At 33.8% G+C, this 23,437-nt stretch overlaps 1 protein-coding gene and 1 long non-coding RNA gene across 2 annotated transcripts in view; both read right to left on the reverse strand.

Annotated features, from left to right (window-relative positions):
- The window catches only part of LOC127729509 (uncharacterized), a 186,925-nt gene that overhangs the window by 86,500 nt on the left and 76,988 nt on the right, over positions 1-23,437 (reverse strand). Inside the window, exon 13 of the mRNA XM_052237342.1 lies at positions 4,867-5,011. Coding sequence (XP_052093302.1) covers positions 4,867-5,011 — 145 coding nt within the window. The remainder of the gene's footprint in view (positions 1-4,866; positions 5,012-23,437) is intronic.
- On the reverse strand, positions 10,047-11,187 carry LOC127729541 (uncharacterized). Its single transcript, XR_007994686.1, has 2 exons — positions 10,621-11,187; positions 10,047-10,297 (listed from the first exon to the last, which is right to left on the reverse strand). It is a non-coding gene; the product is annotated as an uncharacterized LOC127729541 (long non-coding RNA).

Here is a 23,437-nt window from a genome sequence, read left to right on the forward strand (position 1 = left end):
TTTTTTTTCTTTTTTTTTTTTTTCTGTGTTGCATTTGGTAAGTTTTACTGTCTTCGTGCCATTGCCCCATATCTGTTGTTTTTTCACAAGCCTACATTTGCTAATGATAAAGCCCGCCCCTGCTCTAATACTACTAATGTTCAATTACAACAGTCTAGTTACTTATTGGGTAATATTTTGTTTTGCAAAAAGTTTCCATATGTGTAGTAAAAATCAACAACAAGAATGGGTGGGAATTTCAGATCCAGATAGATTTGTAATCTTGACCTTTAGTTATGAGTATCAAAATTTTTTTCACATCATATCATCTGGTAGTAATTAACATTAATACTAAGTATCAACAATTATATCCAAGGGTACAATAGTTGCTATTGAACATTAAGCAAAATTCAATCAATCCAAGGGGTACTCAACTATATATTATTCAAAAATACTGAACAATAAAATTGAGAATGGAAATGGGGAATGTGTCAAAGAGACAACAACCCAACCAAAGAGCAGATAACAGCCCAAGGCCACCAATGGGTCTTCAACACAGTGAGAAAATCCCGCACCCGGAGGCAGGCTTCAGCTGGCCCCTAAACAAAAATGTGTACTAGTTCAATGAAAATGGACGTCACACTAAACTCCAAAACATATAAATGAACTAAAATTAAAAAACATACAAGACTAACAAAGGCCAGAGGCTCCTGACTTGGGACAGGCGCAAAAATGCAGCGGGATTAAAAATGTTTTGTGAGATCTCAACCCTCCCTCTATACCTCTAGCCAACGTAGAATAAACAAACACACAGCAATACGCACAGTAAAACTCAGTTTAAAAGACGTCCGAGTCTGATGTAAGAATAGGTAACAAAAGAAACTAAGCAAAATGACAATGATACATAAACAAAAAATTCGTAAGGGGTTCCTTTAGTCGCAGGCTCAACAAAAATGGGGAAAAAATTATTTAAAATTTTCCTCTAGATAATATCTTTTGATTGTGAGAAGCTTTGATCCAAGTTTGGTAAAAATCCAGGATGGTTTATGAATCTAATAAATGTTTTAAAAACTTTAAGTGCCGACTGTATGTAATGTTAACTGGAAGAAAAACTAAGTCTATTTATAAGTAATATACGGATAAACAGGAAATAAGTTTTTACAAAATTTCCTTCTGGATACTATCTTATGATCATAAACAAGCTTCTGTCTAAGTTTGGTAGAAATCCAGGATAATTTAAGAAAGTTATTAAAATTTTAAAAACTTTAAACACAGAGTGAATGTAATGTTAACTGGCAGAAAAACTAAATCCATTAATTTATAAGTAAAATAAGGATAAACAGGATTTTTTTTTTACAAAATTTACTTCTGGATACTATCTTATGATTATAAACAAGCTTCTGTCCAAGTTTGGTAGAAATCCAGGATAGTTTAAGAAAGTTATTAAAATTTTAAAAACTTTAAACACAGAGTGAATGTAATGTTAACTGGCAGAAAAACTAAATCCATTAATTTATAAGTAAAATAAGGATAAACAGGATTTTTTTTTTACAAAATTTACTTCTGGATACTATCTTATGATTATAAACAAGCTTCTGTCCAAGTTTGGTAGAAATCCAGGATAGTTTAAGAAAGTTATTAAAATTTGAAAAACTTAAACCACAGAGTGAATATTTGTGGATGCCGCCAACGACTAGACAACGACGACGGAATGTAGGATCACTATGTCTCGCTTTTGCAACAAAAGTCGCAGGCTCAATAACAAACATCTTTGCTAGCCAAGGGTTACGATCCACTTCCCTCCTCTCCACCCTTGGCGGATTGAGATAGAATTTCGGAGACACAAGGTAATGATTTTCATCCAATCAAAAAGCACCTATAACATGATCACGTGTAAATGTAGAAAGTGTATGTAAACAATTGCCACGTGCTTATTGTGCAACAAGTCTTTACATCCCTAAACATACGACTATATTTAGTGACAATTTGAATGTTTTTAATCAACTAATAGAAGTTCCTGTGTATGTTTCTTGCACAAATGCATGAATGTCAACGTATATTTTCGTTTCCTGCTTTACCAAGTGTGTAGAATCTAGACGCTACCATGTTTTTACCTCCAAATTGAAGAGTTCAAATGCTACCATTGGTCAAAAATAATGTATTCGGAATGGGCGTGACTTTAATCTACCGATAGATGGCGCAACATTGTTATCACAAATGTTGGCTTAATCTGCCAAGGGTGGAGAGGAGGGAAGTGGATCGTTACCCTTGGCTAGCGAAGATGGACAACAAAGGACTACTAGCAGTTACTGACATGCCAGCTCCAGACCTCAATTAAACTGATTGAAAGGTTATGTTTTCATCATATGAAAATCAAGCACAATCCCTCTCGTTAGGGGTTTAGTATCATACCATCATAAAATATATGAGAAGAACATAACCTGTATCATGCCAACAACTGGTTTTAGAATAAATGTGTTTATTTCCAATGCAAAGACCCTATGAGTGAATCAATATTAATACCAAAATATGACATCTTTAATGACCTGACAACAGTATCGTAACTATATCCCTTCTGAATAAGTCTGTTTAAAGGTTTGGTTAGCTTTTGAGGTGAATGTCGACATTTTTGTGCTTTGTATAGAATATTACCATAAAAGATTAGATGTGAAATACCTGAACGTATAAGATGTCTGCATGTTGATTTATATTTACGAATGATGTCCTTGTACCGATGATAAAATTTAGTAAATGTTTTGACTAGTTTGTGATATCGAAAACCCTGGTGTAACAACCCTTCAGTAATGCAGCGGTTTCATTTGTTAAAATGAAATAAGTTGTTACATACACAAGCGAATCGAACAAGTTGAGATATATAAACACCATAAGATGGTGACAAGGGAACGTCACCATCTAAAAATGGATAATTAACAATAGGAAATGAAAAATCATCTCTTTTATCATAAATTTTGGTATTAAGCTTCCCATTAAAAATATAGATATCAAGATCCAGGAAAGGGCAGTGTTCATTGTTAGTATTAGCTTTATTTAAAGTCAGTTCAGCAGGATAATATATTTAGTGTACATACTGAAGTCATCATTATTGAGAGCCAATATATCATCCAATTATCTAAAAGTGTTATTAAATTTTAGTATCAGATGTTGTTTCGATGGGTCTTTGCTGATTTTAGTCATAAATTGTAACTCATAACAATACAAAAACAGGTCCGCAATAAGTGGTGCACAGTTAGTCCCCATTGGAATTCCGATAACTTGACGATATACGGAATCTCCATAGCGAACAAAAATGTTGTCTAGTAAAAATTCAAGGGCAGTAATCGTATCAAAGCAGGTCCAATTGACATAGTTCTTTTGTCTGTTGTTACTAAAAAATGACCTGAAAGAGTTAGAACATATATATTTGCATTCTGAGTTTTTAAATGCCCATTTAATTAGGTGTGTGAATTTTTTCTTAATAAGATTATAAGGCAAAGTGGTATATAGGGTAGAAAAATCAAAACTTTGAACAGATTCTAAATCACCAACATGAGCATGCAATTTATCAAGTACTTCCAACGAATTTTTAACACTCCAAAAGTAATTAATTCCACTATTTTCAAAGGCCTTATTTGAACAATCTATTACCAGGTTTTTGATTGTACCAAGTGTACTAGTAAGTAGAATAGACAGTTTAGTAGTGGAACAATGGCTTGAAGACGAAATAAATCTATATTTGTAAGGTGTTTTGTGCAGCTTCGGAAACCAGTACATAGTTGGAACTTTCATCGTATTTGGTTCTGCTTGTAAAGAAGTAGCTAAAAGCTTATGTTTGTTACAGATGTCATTTTCCGAAAATGGAGTCAGTTTGAATGTTGGTGAATTCGTGATTTCCTTTTGCAGAACCTCAATGTAAAATTTAAAAAATGATATTATTAACAGCCTTATTCTGAATTATTCTGAAGTTCAATAATTTGCTCTTAAATGAATGATAAAACAGCTTTATCTAAGAGAGGTTAAAGCCAGTCAAGCTTAACATATATACAATTCAAATACCCAAATCTAATAAATTGCTGTTGGGGAATATCAATCATCCTATAAATATAATTTTTAAAACAATTTGAACCTCTTAATACTTGAAGCTTGAAAAATCAATATAAAACATGACTTTTTTAGAACAAACATATAAAACAAGGTCATAAAACAAGATAGATATTGAAAATACAATTACATATGTATACAATTCTGTCAATACTATCACAAGCCTTATTAGCATACAAAAAGCCATACAAAATGTAACAGAAGGTTACAGCAATACAGCTATAAAATGTTCATTGTTCTCACAAGGTCTTTATTGCAATAATGAGCAAAGCGATGTGTTTCGAAATGGTTTTCTCTAGAAAAGCAAAATGTGCTTTTAGTTTTTATGGAGAGATGACATCATTACAGATTTCTTGATTAGGAATCAAACAGTTAAAATTACACGAGTCATGATCAGATAATAGCTTATTCCAGCCCTTTGAGCTTGGTGATAAATATATCTAACAAGGTCTGGATTAAATAAGATTTGGAAAAAGTGAAGACATTTAGTAAATGTTATTGTCAGCAAAAATTTCACCCTTTTCACAGACACTTGAAAATCACTGAGGTACTCTACATTTCCTTCTTATGATATTTTAAACATTGATACCTATTTATTTATGTTTTTTTTTTGCCCTGTGGTTGTCTGTTTTTATTTGTCTAAAGACTTTGGATTTGATACACATCCCCTATTTTGAAATGATTCACAAATGATTCAGTCCATTTTTTATTTATTTTCATTTTTTTTTTGGTGGGGGGGGTTGAGTATAACAAACTTTGCTTAGCATAATGTAATACTTTTAAACTTACTTATGGTCTAAAACTTTTACTGTGCATCTCGGAAAACTTGTTTGCAATTTTTCTGTTAAAGCTCTTTCAACTTTCTTTAACTCAGCTTGGATGTTTTCATATTCAATGTTTGTAAAAACCACACTGACCTTATACAAATTTTCTCCTGGAATAGACAAAATTACAAAAAATAATACAAATGGAATAGATATAACAATTATAGGTTCTAAATGCCTGTGTTGATCACCTGGGTCTATGTGCATCATCAACAATGGTCACTCTCCAACATTATAGACTAGTTCATAATTCATGACTAAAATTTTATTTTTTGTATTTTAGTTTCTCATCTACTACAGTTTTTGCCAAAAATGTCAAAATGGGTACAAAAATCATCATTAGTTAAAGGCATTCACTGCTATGATAACTGGACTGACAAATTCAGCTATATGACTTAATCATTTTAATTGTAGATCTTGTCTTGCTGATCATTTTTGCTGTTTGAAGTTTCTTTCTCTTTTGCTACTTTAGTTTTTGCCCAAGATGTGTAAAGATCCTAATTTAAGGGCATTCACTCCTATAAGGAATTGACCGACAATTTTAGAAATGTTGACTTGTAAATAGATCTAGATTTGCTAATGAATTTTGCTAGTTACATTTTCTCTATATCTATTACAGATTTCTAGGTAATAGGCAAAATCAAAAGAAAATTATCTTAGGGCAATATCCCCTAAAAGGAGTCAACTTAGGATATCTACTTTTTTTATTTAGTAGTAGAAAATAATCTTGCTGATAATTTTTGCTATTTATATTTTCTCTCTATCTATTATAATTCTCAAGATAATAGACAAAAACGCCCAAAATTGGTAAAAATCTAAGGGTAATACTTCCTATATATATATATCTATAAGCGATAAGAAGTCACTTTTTTCAACTAGGGATTGACCATTTTGTCCATGTTTGACTTATTGGTATTAATCTTGTCTTACTGATAAGTTTTGCCATTAAAAGCTTCTCTCTATTTATTATGGTTTTCAAAATAATAGACATAAACCTAAATAAACTGCTTCGCTGAGCGCAGCTGGATACGCCCGCAGAGGTCCAACCCTGAACAGTTGGGGCAAAAATGGACACAATATTCAAGCTTGATACAGGTCTGAATTTGGATTGTAATTAAATATTTGACATATTATAGGTTTCTGAATAAATGAAGTCAAAGAACTAGAAATTGGTTATATGAATTGAATTTATATTCAATTAAAGATTTCTTGCTGTTGTGCAATACACTGTGCTGTTGCGCAATACTTAATAAATCTGTTGTCAGACTATAAACAAATAAAGTTCAATTAATTAACAATGTCATATTAGAAATTTATGAAAATGTAAAGGGAGCTTACATCAATAGATATAAACAATTCACCAAAGTTTCATGAGAATTGCTGACAGCATTTTTGAGTTATTGTCCGAAAAATTCCCCCTTTTTTAATGAATAAAACCCCATAACTCAGAAATGATAAATGAAAAATTTATAAAATTCTAAACGGAGCTTACATCAATAGATATAAACAATTCACCAAAGTTTCATAAGAACTGCTGAAAGCATTTTTGATTTTTTTACCAAAACTGGAAAATCCCCCTTTTTTTATGAATATGAATAATGAACTCGGAAATGTAAAATCTAAAATATATAAAAATCGAAAGGGAGCTCATGTCAATTGATATAAACAATTCACCACAATTTCTTGCAAGTTGTTAAGGATTATTGATTATTGTCCGAAAACTGGAAAAATCCCCCTTTTTTTAATGAATAAAACCCCATAACTCGGAAACGTAAAATCTAAAATTGATAAAATCGAAAGGAAGCTCATGTCAATAGATATAAACAATTCACCTCAGTTTCTTGCAAGTTGGTGAAAGCATTCTTGAGTTATTGTCCGAAAACTGGAAAATCCCCCTTTTTTTAATGAATAAAACCCCATAACTCGGAAACGTAAAATCTAAAATTTATAAAAAACGAAAGGGAGCTCACGTCAATAGATATAAACAATTCACCAAAGTTTTATGCAAATTGGTTAAAGCGTTTTTGAGTTAATGTCCGACATGTTGACGACGGATGGACGATGGACAGACGGACAACGGTATACCATAATATGTCCCGTAAACGCCCGTTTCGGGCGTATAAAAAATGGTAAAAATCGTCTCTAAAGGCAATTACTTCATTGAAGAGTCAACTGACAATTTCGGCCATGCTATCCCACATGAAGATGTTGTCTTACTGATCATTTTTGCATTTTTAAGTTTCCCTCTATTTATATAAATAGTTTTTAAGATAATAGGTAAAATCACAAAACATTTGGTAACAAACCATCATTCAACGGCAATAACTCATAGAAAGAGCTGACTATTTCCGACATGCTGCTTTATTTGTAGACATAGTCTTGCTGGTAAATTTGTCTAGTCAATGTTTCTCTTTATCTATTTTAGTTTGCAAGATAATAGGCAAAACGAAAAAAAATCGTAAAAATCAATCTTAAAACGGACTTAATCAAAAAATGACTGCAACATCCATAACCAATTTCTTAAGAAAACTGATGGGATTATTTCAAGTATTTGGCAATATAGCCTCCTAACTTTATCATCGAGTAAGAAGCTGGCACTGGCAACTGTGGTTCTGTAAACTGCCTAATATTTGAGAGAAAACATCAACTCAAGGCCTTGAAATATGAGTATGCTTGGAGTGACAAATAAAGATGTACTATTATTCATTTACTTATAATTCTTTACCTGTTTAAATGTGTTATAATTCAAAGTAGGCAATGGTTGGATGCCATCCCAAAACCATATTAAAAAATAATTTATATTTGTAACAGTGACCTTGATCATTGGGCCTGTTGACCCTAAAATCAAAAATTGTCTTCCACTTCCCTACATATTCAAGCTGAACTCCAATCAAGCAAGGGAAACTGAAGCTACCATCCAGAAACCATTTTTTTCAACAAATCTTTATTTAAGTAAGACTTTGAACTTTGACCTATTGACCCTAAAATCAATAGGCTTCTTCCATTTCCCTATATTTAGAATAAGTTTCATGCTGATCAAGCAAAAAAAACTCAATATTACCATCTGGAAGCCATTTTTCATGAATTTTCTGTTTAAGTAACAGCAACCTTGACCTTTAACCTATTGATTGCAAAATAATAGGCTTTTCCTGTTTCCCCAAAACTTTCATCTTGGTCAATATCCCTAATATGCCTCAAAATGAGGTCTGCAATGATATTGGACATGGAGCTATTTTTAATAATTGACTAGGCTTAGCCATTTGTGCTTTTTTGAAGAACAGAAGACAATAGGTATAAAAACTATGGAGTTAATAAATGCTTGTTAAGAACTATCCTGAGGAATTTAATTGTGTGAAAATAGGGATATTTCCCTATTCGAAGGAGACAAATATTATGGAAAATAATACCCCTTAAAGTTTAACCACACATGTGAAATTGTCTCAGCCTAGGTTAAGCCATCATACATATTAAAGTTTATGATATGGACAAAGGAATTGAAGAAAACACCACTCAGTAACAGTAACATTGACATTTGACTCCAAAATTAATAAGTTTCTTTCCCTTCCCTTTATCGTCCATCTGTATAAGTTTCATTCCAATAACGCAAGAGAAACTCAAATTACCATCTGGAAACAATATTTTCAAAAATTTTCTATTTTAAGTAACTATGCCCTTTGACCTAGATATATCAACCACAAAATCAATAGCCTTCACCCCCTTCCCTATATATTCCATGGGTATAAGTTTCAAGAAAGGAAGACAAAAGTTACCAGTCTGAAAAACTACTTTTAGTACAGTTACCTTTTGATCTATTTACAACCATATTATTAGGTTACTTAACCTTACATTTATTTGCAATCTGTATAAGTTTATTCAATGCATCTACCTACTTAGTCTGGTCAACCTAAGTTCTACAGTACAACAGTTAAACCCCTGACACAAATCAGACAAGATTTTACTATCATAGGGGTCAAAGGTCAAAGTCAATGTCACAGTGACCTGATTTTGGTATGTGACACACTGCCTTCCCCTGATGCATTTGCATACCAATATAAAAATAAGGAGATGTGGTATGATTGCAAATGAGAGAATTTTCCACCAAAAAAATAGGCAACTGTACTCCTTCAACAATGAGAATAAAATGCTTCGCAGAGCGCAGCCTGATACGACCGCCAAGGTCGAACCTTGAACAGTTGGGGCAAGTTTGGACACAATATTCAAGCTTGATACTGTCTGAATTTGGATTGTGATAAAATTTTTGACATAATATAGGTTTCTGACACAAGATAAATGTGGTCAAAGAGCTTAAAAATTTGAAATGGGACATTCATTTTACCTAGAATGGTCTGATATCCAAAATCTAACAACATGGTTAGATTCAGCATATAAAAAAACACCAAAAATTTAATTTTAGTTGAAATCAATCAAAAGTTTAATTTTGGACCCTTCAAACCTTAATATGAACTAATTTGAAAACCGGGCCCAAAATAAAAAATCTAAATGCACAATAAGATTCAGCATATGATATGCATACAGCCGCAATAATTCAGTTTTTGATGAAATCAAACAAAGTTTAATTTTGGACCCTTTTGACCTCAATGTAGACCAATTTAAAAATGGGGCCCAATATCCAAACTAGAGGCTCTAAAGAGCCTGTGTCGCTCACCTTGGTCTATGTGCATATTAAACAAAGGACACAGATGGATTCATGAAAAATTGTGTTTTGGTGATGGTGATGTGTTTGTAGATCTTACTTTACTGAACATTCTTGCTCCTTACTATTATCTCTATCTATAATGAACTTATACCCGGTAGTTACAGTGGAAAATACTTTGTAAAAATTTACAAAAATTTACAAAATTTATGAAAATTGTAAATAAAATGCTCCGCTGGGGCGCAGCTTGATACGACCGCAGAGGTCGAACCCTGAACAGTTGGGGCAAGTATGGACACAACATTCAAGCTTGATACAGCACTGAATTTGGATTGTAATTAAATATTTGACACAGCATAGGTTTCTGACACAGAATGAAAGTGGTCTAAGAACTTAAAAATTTTTAATTTACCTATTCAGACCATATCATTATTATTTGCTTTTATATATAAATCAGAAATAACCAATTTAAAATGGAAAATTTTAAAGAAAAAAAAAGGAAAAAAAAAATTCCCCCCCAAATTTTTTAAACCCCCTTATGATTCATCACCCCCAAGCTCAATCCCAGCCTTCACTTTGTGGTATGGTACCTTGCAGTACAATTTCAGAGAGATCCATACACTTGAACACAAGTTATTGTCTGGAAACCAGAAAAATGCTTGTTTTTTTGGCCCCAAATTCCTAAGCGTTTAGGGCAATTACCCCCAAACTCAAACCCAGCTTTCCCTTTGTGATATGGAACCTTGCAGTACAATTTCATAAAGATCCATACACTTACACACAAGTTATTGTCCTGAAACTAGAAAAATGCTTGTTTTTTTGCCCTTTTATGGCCCCTAATTACTAAAATTTTGAGGGAATTACCCCCAAAATCAATCCCAGCCTTCCCTTTGTGATATGGTACCTTGCAGTACAATTTCAGAGAGATCCATACACTTGAACACAAGTTATTGTCTGGAAACTAGAAAAATGCTTATTTTTGGTCCCTTTTTGGCCCCTTATTACTAAACTTTTTGGGCAATTACCCCCAAACTCAATTCCAGCTTTCCCTTTGTGATAAGGAACCTTGTAGTACAATTTCATAAAGATCCATACACTTACACACAAGTTATTGTCCTGAAACTAGAAAAATGCTTGTTTTTTGCCCCTTTTCTGCCCCTAATTCCTAAAATTTGGAGGCAATTACCCCCAAAATCAATCCCAGCATTCCCTTTGTGATATGGAACCTTGTGATACAATGTCAGAGAGATCCATAGACTTACACACAAGTTATTGTCATGAAACTAGAAAAATGCTTATTTTTTGCCCCTTTTTAGCCCCTAATTCCTAAAATTTGGAGGCAATTACCCCCAAAATCAATCCCAGCAATCCCTTTGTGATAAGGAACCTTGTGGTACAATGTCAGAGAGATCCATACACTTACACACAAGTTATGTCTGGAAGTCACAAAAATCCTTATTTTTGGCCCCTTTTTGGCCCCTAATTCCTTAACTGTTGGTACCATAACCCCCAAAATCTATCCCCACCTTCCTTTTGTGGTATTGAACCTTATGGTAAAATTTCATTGAGATCCATTCACTTAAACTAAAGTTAGAGTGCGAAAATTAATGTGTCTTCGGACGACGACGACGACGCTGGACGACAACGCCAACGTCATACCAATATACGACCACAAAAATTTGTTTGCGGTCGTATAAAAATTGACTATACAGGGCAATAACTCCTTAAAGGGTCAATTGACAATTTTGGTCATGTTGCCTTATTTGTAGATCTAACTTTGCTGTACATTACGTGTTGCCTGATTGGTCTGAAAATTTTAGGGCAGATAGATCTTGACCTAATGAATAATTTTATCCTCATCAGATTTGCTCTAAATGCTTTGGTTTCAGAGATATGAGCCAAAAACTGCATTTTACCCTATGTACTATTTTTTAGCCATGTCAGCCATCTTGGTTCGCGGGTAGGGTCATCGGACACATTTTTTAAACTAGATACCCTAATGATGATTGTGGACAAGTTTGGTTAAATTTGTCTTAGTAGTTTCAGAGGAGAAGATTTTTGTAAAAAATTACAAAAATTTACGAAAAATGGTTAAAAATTGACTTTAAAGGGCAATAACTCCTTAAGGGGTCAACTGACCATTTTGGTCAAGTTGACTTATTTGTAGATCTTACTTTGCTGAACATTATTGCTGTTTACAGTTTATCTCTATCTATAATAATATTCAAGATAATAACCAAAAACGGCAAAATTTCCTTAAAATTACCAATTCAGGGGCAGCAACCCAACAACGTATTGCCTGATTGGTCTGAAAATTTCAGGGCAGATAGATCTTGACCTAATGAACAATTTTATCCTCGTCAGATTTGCTCTAAATGCTTTGGTTTAAAGATATGAGCCAATAAAATGCTTCGCTGGGCGCAGCTTGATACGACCGCAGAGGTCGAACTCTGAACAGTTGGGGCAAGTATGGACACCACATTCAAGCTTGATACAGCTCTGAATTTGGATTGTGATTAAATATTTGACACAGCATAGGTTTCTGACACAGAAAGAATGTGGTCTAAGAACTTGAATTTTTTTAATTTACCTATTATGGTCCAATGTCCAAAATCAAAATACATGGTTAGATTCAGCATATCAAAGAACCCCATATATTCAATTTTTGTTGAAATCAAACAAAGTTTAATTTTGGACCCCAACTTGGACCAACTTGAAAACTGGGCCCATAATCAAAAATCTAAACACATGTTTAGATTCAGCATATCAAAGAACCCCAAGAAATCAATTTTTGTTAAAATCAAACTAAGTTTAATTTTGGACCCTTTGGACCTTAATGTAGACCAATTTAAAAAACGGGACCTAAAATTAAAAATCTAAATACACGGTTAGATTTGGCATATCAAAGAACCCCAATAATTCAATTTTTGATGAAATCAAACAAAGTTTAATTTTGGATCCTTTTGACCTCAATATGAACCCATTTGATAGCGGGCCCACAAATAAAAAATCTAAATACATGGTAAGATTCAGCATATCAAAGAACCCCATATATTCAATTTTTGTTGAAATCAAACAAAGTTTAATTTTGGACCCCAATTTGGACCAACTTGAAAACTGGGCCAAAAATCTAAAATCTTAATACATGTTTAGATTCAGCATATCAAAGAACCCCATATATTCAATTTTTATTGAAATCAAACAAAGTTTAATTTTGGACCCCAACTTAGACCAACTTGAAAACTGGGCCCATAATAAAAAATCTAAACACATGTTTAGATTCAGCATATCAAAGAACCCCAAGAATTCAATTTTTGTTAAAATCAAACTAAGTTTAATTTTGGACCCTTTGGACCTTAATGTAGACCAATTTAAAAACGGGACCCAAAATTAAAAATCTAAATACACGGTTAGATTTGACATATCAAAGAACCCCAATAATTCAATTTTTGATGAAATCAAACAAAGTTTAATTTTGGACCCTTTTGACCTCAATATGAACCAATTTGATAGCGGGGTCCACAAATAAAAAATCTAAGTACATGGTTACATTCAGCATATCAAAGAACCCCCATATATTCAATTTTTGTTGAAATCAAACAAAGTTTTATTTGGGCCCCAATTTGGACCAACTTGAAAACTGGGCCAAAAATCAAAAATCTAAATACATGATTAGATTTAGCATATCAAAGAACCCCATATATTCATTTTTTGTTAAAATCAAACAAAGTTTAATTTTGGACCCTTTGGACCTTAATGTAGACCAATTTGAAAACTGGACCCAAAATTAAAAATCTAAATACACGGTTAGATTCGGCATAACAAATAATTAAATGTGGTCAAAGATTTTACAAATCTAATGCGCCATACTGTCCAATTAAAGATTACTTCTTGAAATTTTTCAATATTTGAAATTTGAAAAAAAAATAATATTTGAAGAATAATTCTTTTTAATTTCTGAAATCTGAAATGAGAAAAAATTGACCCCCCACAATTTCTTTTTACCCCCCCCCCCTTTTTTCCCCAAAAAAATTCTTTCCCTCAAGATATGGTCATAATCTCAATTCAAATTTCCAATGGAGTTTGCAACCATAATTACCCATTTAAATTTACCATAGTGCTAACTTAATCTATTTTATAATAGAATTTAAAATATAGTGTCAAATCTTTCATATGGATTTTTTTGTGAAAAAAAAAGATGCAACATTTGCAGATATTTTTACTGGTCTTCCTTTATAAATATGCATTTCTTTAAACACAATTTAAAAGCAGTGTAAGGGAAGTAACCAAAACGTTGTATTTGGATTACCTCCCTTACACTGTTTTAAATTATCTTAATTGTTCATTAACCATTACTTTATACATAATTTAAAAGCAGTGTAAGGGAGATAATTTCAATGATGTATTTGATTTATCTCCCTTACACTGCTTTAAATTATGTTTTGTACTAAAGTATTTGTCCATTAACCAGGACAACCTTGTTTTTCCCCCTTTTTTGCCCCTAATTCTTAAACGGTTTGAGCCATAACCCCCCAAAGCAAATCCTAACCATCCCTTTGTGGTATGGAAACTTGTAGTATAATTTCAGAGAGATCCATACACCATTCCACAGTTATTGTCTGGAAACTAGAAAATGCTTATTTTTGGCCCCTTTTTGGCCCCTAATTCCTTAACTGTTAGTACCATAACCCCCAAAATCAATCCCCACCTTCCTTTTGTGGTATTGAACCTTATGGTAAAATTTCATAGAGATCCATTCACTTAAACTAAAGTTAGAGTGCGAAAACTAATTCGTCTTCGGACGACGACGCCGAACGACGACACCAACGTCATACCAATATACGACCACAAAAATTTTTTTGCGGTCGTATAAAAACTGCATTTTACCCTATGTACTATTTTTTAGCCATGTCGGCCATCTTGGTTCGCGGGCGGGGTCATCGGACACATTTTTTAAACTAGATACCCTAATGATGATTGTGGACAAGTTTGGTTAAATTTGTCTTAGTAGTTTCAGAGGAGAAGATTATTGTAAAAGATTACAAAAATTTACGAAAAATGGTTAAAAATTGACTATAAAGGGCAATAACTCCTTAAGGGGTCAACTGACCATTTTAGTCAAGTTGACTTATTTGTAGATCTTACTTTGCTGAACATTATTGCTGTTTACAGTTTATCTCTATCTATAATAATATTCAAGATAATAACCAAAAACGGCAAAATTTCCTTAAAATTACCAATTCAGGGGCAGCAATCCAACAACAGGTTGTCCGATTCATCTGAAAATTTCAGGGCAGATAGATCTTGACCTGATAAACAATTTTACCCCCAAGTCAGATTTGCTCTAAATGCTCTGGTTTCAGAGATATAAGCCAAAATCTACATTTTACCCCTATGTTCTATTTTTAGCCATGGCAGCCATCTTGGTTGGTTGGCCGGGTCACCGGACACATTTTTTAAACTAGATACCCCAATGATGAGTGTGGCCAAGTTTGGTCAAATTTGGCCCAGTAGTTTCAGAGGAGAAGATTATTGTAAAAGTTAACGACGATGGACGACGACGACGGACGACGGACGCCAAGTGATGAGAAAAGCTCACTTAGCCCTTTGGGCCAGGTGAGCTAAAAAGTAATACAAGGTAAGAACCCCCAAAAATTAAAGACTTTAAATTAATCCCATTGAAATTGGTTAAAAGATTTGTATTTATTTTCAATTGAAGATTTCTTGCTATTGCACAATACTGTGCAATTGAAGATTTCTTGCTACTGCGCAATACTGTGCAATTGAAGATTTTTTGCTATTGCGCAATACTGTGTAATTGAAGATTTCTTGCTATTGCGCAATACTGTGCAATTAAAGATTTCTTGCTATTGCGCAATACTGTGTAATTGAAGATTTCTTGCTATTGCGCAATACTGTGCTATTGTGCAATACTGTGCTATTGTGCAATACTGTGCTTTTGCGCAATACTGTGTTGTTGCGCAATACTGTGCTATTGCGCAATACTGTGCAATTAAAGATTTCTTGCTATTGCGCAATACTGTGCAATTGAAGATTTCTTGCTATTGTACAATACTGTGAAATTGCGCAATACTGTGCAATTGAAGATTTCTTGCTATTGCGCAATACTGTGCAATTGAAGATTACAAAAACTTTGAAGAAAAATAATATGAACCCCAAAAAATTGGAAAAAAAATCCCCCCTCCCCCCAAACTTTTCGCACCCCCCCTCGTCCTTGGAGTAATTACCCCCAAACTCAATCCCAGCCTTCCCTTTGTGGTATGGAACCTTGTAGTACAATTTTAGAGAGATCCATACACTTACACACAAGTTATTGTCTGGAAACTAGAAAAAATGCAATGAAGTTTATTAAACTAAAGTTATTGGCAAATATTGGCAAATTTCCAATGGAATTTATTAATAATAAAGTTTTTGGCAAATTTCCAATATACATAATTCAAAAGCAGTTTAGGTGAGATAAACAAAAAAGCTTCATCAGCAACATTTTATATTGGCAAATTTCCAATGAAGTTCATTAAACTAAAGTTATTGGCAAATTTCCAATGGAATTTATTAATAACAAAGTTTTTGGCAAATTTCCAATATACATAATTTAAAAGCAGTTTAGGTGAGATATTCAAATGAGTTTCAATTACCAACCTTACACTGCCTTTTAAATTATGTTTTGTACTTAAGTAATTGTCCATTAACCTGGAAACTTTTGCAACTTATTCCTTAACGGTTTGAGCCATAACTCCCAAAGACAATTCTTACCATCCCTTTGTGGTATTCCAATATCCAAAATCTAAATACATGGTTAGATTCAGCATATCAAAGAACCCCAAGAATTCAATTTTTAATGAAATCAAATAAAGTTCAATTTTGGACCCTTTAAACCTCAAGGTGGACCAATTTGACGGACGACGATGACAACGACGACGCCAACGTCATACCAAAATACAACCGCAAAAATTTTGCGGTCGTATAAAAACCTATACCATATATTCAGCTTTAAAAGACTCCACCATGAATAATATGAAACAATTCAATTGAGAAAACTAACGGCCTAATTAATAACAAAACAATTTAAGAAAAACAAATATGACAGACATGAACAATCGACAACCACTGACCAAGGCACCTCAGACTTGGAACAGGCACATATAGAATGTGGCGGGGTTAAACATGTTTGAAGGCACCAACATTAACCCTAGGTTGGTCAACCTAAGTTGTACAGTACAACAGTTATGCTCAGGGCTCAAAGTGGACAGACTGACTGACAAATGGACAAGATAATTCCTATATATATACCTTGTTTAGTTTGTAGGTATGTTTTGTCTAAGTACATTTAAAGTGACAATTACAATGATGTGTTTCCTGTTAAAATTATGACACATTACATCAATATATTGATATATTATCCTGAAATAACCATATAATGTCTGGTTAACACCATGCTATACCCAAAATTAAGGTCATAATACTCAGTCATTGTCAGTAGTACCTGAGTTAAATGTGACAGAAATATTTTTTGGACAAACGGATAAAATGAATGAACAGACAGGGAACAAAGGGTCAGGCAGACAAGGTGAATGCAATAAAACCACACCTCCTAGAGTGTTGGATACAATAACAAATATATATAGAGAGCTGGACATGAGGCTAAGCGATTGGTGCTGTAGTGTATCAAAGGTGTGTCAGTTCAAATCCTGTTGAGGGACAACAGCATTAATTCTAACACTGTTGGGTTTAATTTTCAGAAATATGTATATATATATATATATATATATATATATATATATATATGTATAAATGTCTAACTTAAAGATGCTAATTGATACATTAAAAAAGTTCTATTAGATTTTAAATAGATATATACAATATTTCGCTAGACAAACTAGCTTCATCAGGCATGTGCATCTATCCTGGTGAAATCGGATGCATGACAAATAAATGGAGAATGTGTCCCCATGGACACAGATGATGCCCCCGTTAGCATACAATATTATATTGATTGATTGTTGGTTGCTTAACGTCCAGTGGCAAATGTACAATATTATAAAGGGACATAACTCAAGAACAATAAAAGTGACGCTACTCAAATTTGTAATTATCTTAGTTTTGTGGTAATAAGTATAGGTTTCATGTTTGTCTTGGTTGGGGCAAACTTAAGTTACAGAACGTAGACTAAAAATTTTGCAATTTTTCGATTTATAAAGGGGCATAACTCAATAATGGTTAAAGTGACACTACCCATATTCAACTTGATCTGTGTTTTATCAGTGGAAGGTAAAATTAAACATTGTATTGTATAAAGCATTGATTGTAGTTGATTCAACTATAATCATGGACAAAGGAAGATAACTCCAAGTTTAATAAATTGCTTCGCCGAGCGCAGCTGGATATGACTGCACAGGTCCAACCCTGAACAGTTGGGGCAAAAATGGACACAATATTCGCGCTTGATACAGGTCTGAATTTGGATTGTAATTAAATATTTGACACATAATAGGTTTTTGACACAGAATAACTGTAGTCAAAGAACTTAGAATTGGTTATATGATTTGAATTTATATTCAATTTTTTGCTTTTGTGCAATACACTATGCTGTTGCAAACTGACAAAACCCCCCCCCCCCCCCTCAAAAAAAAAAAACTGTACCCCCTTTTTTTGGCAAAAAATATTTGAAGAAATTTCCTTTTTAATTTCTGAAATCTGAAATGAGAAAAAATTGTCCCCACCTCACAATTTTTTTTTAAAATTTCCAATGGAGTTTGCAACCATAATTATCCATTTAAATACATAATAAAAGTCTTAAAATAGAAAATGACATACAAAATCATGGCTAAAATTAATATTCCTTAATCAGCATTTTTAAATAGTAACTTCTAAAAATAAATTGACAGCTAATCACCTCAAGACAATACAACATTTCTTTATACATAATTTAAAAGCAGTATAAGGGAGGTAATCCAAACATAACATTATACTTTTTTTTTATTGTCCATTAACCAGGAAACCATTGTTTTCCCCCCTTTTTTGCCCCTAATTCCTAAATGGTTTGAGCCATAACCCCCCAAAGCCAATCCTAACCATTGCTTTGTGGTATGGAAACTTGTGGTATAATTTCAGAGAGATCCATACACCGTTCCACAAGTTATTGTCTGGAAACTAGAAAAATGCTTATTTGGGTCCCTTTTTGGCCCCTAATTCCTAAACTGTTAGGACTATAACCCCAAAATCAATCCAAACCTTCCTTTTGTGGTTATAAACCTTGTGTTGAAATTTCATAGATTTCTATTTACATTTGCTAAAGTTATTGTCCAGAAACCAAATGTCTTAGGACGACGCTGACGCTGACGATGTGATACCAATATATGACCGCAAAAATTTTTTTGCGGTTGTATAAAAATTACTTGAATAATGACATTATTGATATTTTTAGAAAAAAAAATGAAAAATTTAGCCATTTTTCTATTTGTTAAGGGGCATAACTCTAGAACGGTAAAAAGTGACACCACCAAAATTCAAACTTGATCTGTGTTTTGTGGTAACAAACATTGTGGATAAGTTTCATAACATTTGGTTGAGGCAAACTAAAGTTAGAGAACAGAAATGAAAAATTCAGTAATTTTTCCATTTGTAAAGGGGCATAACTCTTGAACGGTAAAAGTGATGCCACCAAAATTCAAACTTGATCTGTGTTTTGTGGTAATAAGCATTGTGTATAAGTTTGATAACATTTGGTTGAGGCAAACTTAAGTTAGAGTAATAGAGAACAGAAACCAATTTTCGGACGTACGGACAGACGGACAAAGGTAAAACTTAATGCCCTCCACTTCGGCGGGGGCATAAAAATATTTTTGTAGCTTTAACTACACGCAGTTGGAATAAAAGTTTAAAATATTTATTGATGTTGTATAATTGTACAGATTTCAAGATTATTGTTTTGATTTGATTTTAAATTTTTTCTCGTCTCTTTCATGGAGTCCATCAGGTTCAAGAGTCCGTAACTGGTGAATCCAAAATCTCTCTCTCTTTTGTCTCCCTTGCGTGTCTCAATTTTGGTTTTTCTCAATGATTTGAAATGTGACGTTTTCAAAATCATGCTCTTCTCTTAAAAGATGTCATGTGAAAGGGCAGTTTCTTTCTTTTGTATAAAATGACCAATGGTTATTCAGTCGGATGTTGAATGGTGTTTCTGTTTCACCAATATATTGCACCTTGCAAATTCCATGCACACATTAGAACATAAATACAATTTTGCGTTTTGCAATTGGATGTTATAAATATGTTGTATTTATTTTTTGTGACTGTGTTGATGAATTGGGTTTCAATGTTGGTGACTTTCATAACTTTGCAGCACTTACAGTTGCCTCTTCCGCATGGTTTATATCCTCCTATTTTCGATGTCTCTTGTTTAGATATTTTCGATGTAACTAGAATATCTTTGAGGTTTTTGGGTCTGCGACTCTGCGGTTAGCCATGACAGGAGGTGTTGGGAAAAATCTCTTTTAAGGAAGGATCATTTTCAATAAGACGCCAGTGTTTGTGGACAATAGATGAAAGATTTGTCAGGTCAGGATGAAAGCTGACAACAAACAGAATTTTATTTGTTTGGGCTGTCTTTTCTTTGTATTCAAGTAGGTTTGTTCGGTCTTTTTTTTTGCTTTACAGAAAGTGTTTTTGTCCTTATTACCTCTTGATTTAAGTTGCTGTCTGAGTTGTCCCAAACGGTGGTATAATTTTGATTCTGATGAGCAAATCCGCTTTAACCTGATAGCTTGGCTGTACGGAATGCTTCGGGAACAGTGTTTTGGGTAACAACTCTTCGGAAAGAGAAATTGGTGTTTGTGTGAAGGTCGGTTGTCATGACTCCATTTTGTAAAGTTATGGTGATGTCGAGAAACACAATTTTCTCATTTGAAACTTCAGATGTAAACTTGATAGATTGATGAATGTTATAACAAAGATCAAGACAAGAGTGCACACGCTGAAATGTCTCGCCTTCTTTACTAATCATTGATATTATGTTGATAGTCCTAAATATAAAGCTTTATTACAACTGTCACATAAACTTAACATTAACCAAGTAAACTAAACATTGACCAATGAACCATGAAAATGAGGTCAAGGTCAGATGAACCATGCTAGGCAGGCATGTACAGCTAACAATTCTTCCATACAACAAATAGAGTTGACCTATTGCTTATAGTTTAAGAAAAACAGACCAAAACACAAAAACTTAACACTGAGCAATGAACCTTGAAAATGAGGTCAAGGTCAAATAAAACCTGCGTGACTGCCAAATAGATCATAAAATATTTCCATACACCAAATATACTAGGCCTATTGCTTATAGTATCTGAGATATGGACTTGACCACCAAAACTTAACCTTGTTCATTGATCCATGAAATGAGGTCGAGGTCAAGTGAAAACTGTCTGACGGGCATGAGGACCCTGCAAGGTACGCACATACCAAATATAGTTGAACTATTGCACATAGTATTAGAAAAAAAGACCAAAACTCAAAAACTTAACTTTGACCACTGAACCATGAAAATAAGGTCAAGGTCAGATGACACCTGCCCGCTAGACATGTACACCTTACAATCATTCCATACACCAAATATAGTAGACCTATGGCATACAGTATAAGAAAAACAGACCAAAACACAAAAACTTAACTATAACCACTGAACCATGAAAATGAGGTCAAGGTCAGATGACACGTACCAGTTGGACATGTACACCTTACAGTCCTTCCATACACCAAATATACTAGACCTATTGCTTATAGTATCTGAGATATGGACTTGACCACCAAAACTTAACCTTGTTCATTGATCCATGAAATGAGGTTGAGGTCAAGTGAAAACTGTCTGACGGGCATGAGGACCTTGCAAGGTACGCACATACCAAATATAGTTGAACTATTGCACATAGTATTAGAAAAAAAGACCAAAACTCAAAAACTTAACTTTGACCACTGAACCATGAAAATGAGGTCAAGGTCAAATGACACCTGCCCGCTAGACATGTACACCTTACAATCATTCCATACACCAAATATAGTAGACCTATGGCATACAGTATAAGAAAAACAGACCAAAACACAAAAACTTAACTATAACCACTGAACCATGAAAATGAGGTCAAGGTCAGATGACACCTGCCAGTTGGACATGTACACCTTACAGTCCTTCCATACACCGAATATACTAGACCTATTGCTTATAGTATCTGAGATATGGACTTGACCACCAAAACTTAACCTTGTTCATTGATCCATGAAATGAGGTCGAGGTCAAGTGAAAACTGTCTGACGGGCATGAGGACCTTGCAAGGTACGCACATACCAAATATAGTTGAACTATTGCACATAGTATTAGAAAAAAAGACCAAAACTCAAAAACTTAACTTTGACCACTGAACCATGAAAATGAGGTCAAGGTCAAATGACACCTGCCCGCTAGACATGTACACCTTACAATCATTCCATACACCAAATATAGTAGACCTATGGCATACAGTATAAGAAAAACAGACCAAAACACAAAAACTTTGACCACTGAACCATGAAAATGAGGTCAAGGTCAGATGACACCTGCCAGTTGGACATGTACACCTTACAGTCCTTCCATACACCGAATATACTAGACCTATTGCTTATAGTATCTGAGATATGGACTTGACCACCAAAACTTAACCTTGTTCACTGATCCATGAAATGAGGTCGAGGTCAAGTGAAAACTGTCTGACGGGCATGAGGACCTTGCAAGGTACGCACATACCAAATATAGTTATCTTATTACTTATAATAAGAGAGAATCTAACATTACAAAAAATCTTAACTTTTTTTTCAAGTAGTCACTGAACCATGAAAATGAGGTCAAGGACATTGGACATGTGACTGACGGAAACTTCGTAACATGAGGCATCCATATACAAAGTATGAAGCCTCCAGACCTTCCACCTTCTAAAATATAAAGCTTTTAAGAAGTTAGCTAACGCTGCCGCCGCCGCCGCCGCCGGATCGCTATCCCTATGTCGAGCTTTCTGCGACAAAAGTCGCAGGCTCGACAAAAATCATTTAGATGTTCTGCAGTTTCGTTCCATTTAATGTTGATGTCATCAATATAACGGAGCCATGGAAAGGGTTTGTATGGCACACTCGAAAGTATGCGTTCTTCAAGATTCCCAATGAAAATGTTGGCAAAAGAAGGTGCTATTTTGGTTCCCATACTGGTACCGTCAATCTGCAAGTAGTGCTGGTTGTTGAATACAAAATTGTTGTTTTCGAGCACTAGTTCCAGCAACTGAACCAGACAGTCAGTTATATTCTTAGACATTTATATAATTTTAATTTAGTAACTGTATCAGTTTATTTTCACGAGCTGATCCACGCTTAAATAGATTGAATGTTGACATTATATATATATATATTAGGGATGTCAACGAGTACTTGAGTACTCGAGTATTGCTCGGTAGAACTAAGTATGGAATACCAAAATGTTACTCGACTAATCGGTTTCCTGTTAGAATGTTGTTGCACTCTTAAAGAATTGATATTTTTATTAAGAGTGCCTCCCGGGAAATTAAATATTAATCAAAAATAAAATACGTTTCAAATGTTCGCGTTTAACATGTTTAATTGTCATTTAAAATTCCTCCAAACATAGGTAGGCTATGAACAAGAGCACCTTTCCAAGGCTTACTCTTTTAGCTAATCATGTCTTAGTAATTCCACCTCCATACCTTCAGGGCAAATATTTTCATCAGCAGGACTGTTAGTTACGTAACAAAGTTGAGAAATCGACTCGTCACAGAAAAAGTTGACAAGATTATTTTCTAAATAAGAACAAATCCGAGATTGCACC

The sequence above is a fragment of the Mytilus californianus genome, unplaced genomic scaffold (genome assembly GCF_021869535.1).
Source record: "Mytilus californianus isolate M0D057914Y unplaced genomic scaffold, xbMytCali1.0.p SCAF_2, whole genome shotgun sequence".
Taxonomy (NCBI): domain Eukaryota; kingdom Metazoa; phylum Mollusca; class Bivalvia; order Mytilida; family Mytilidae; genus Mytilus; species Mytilus californianus.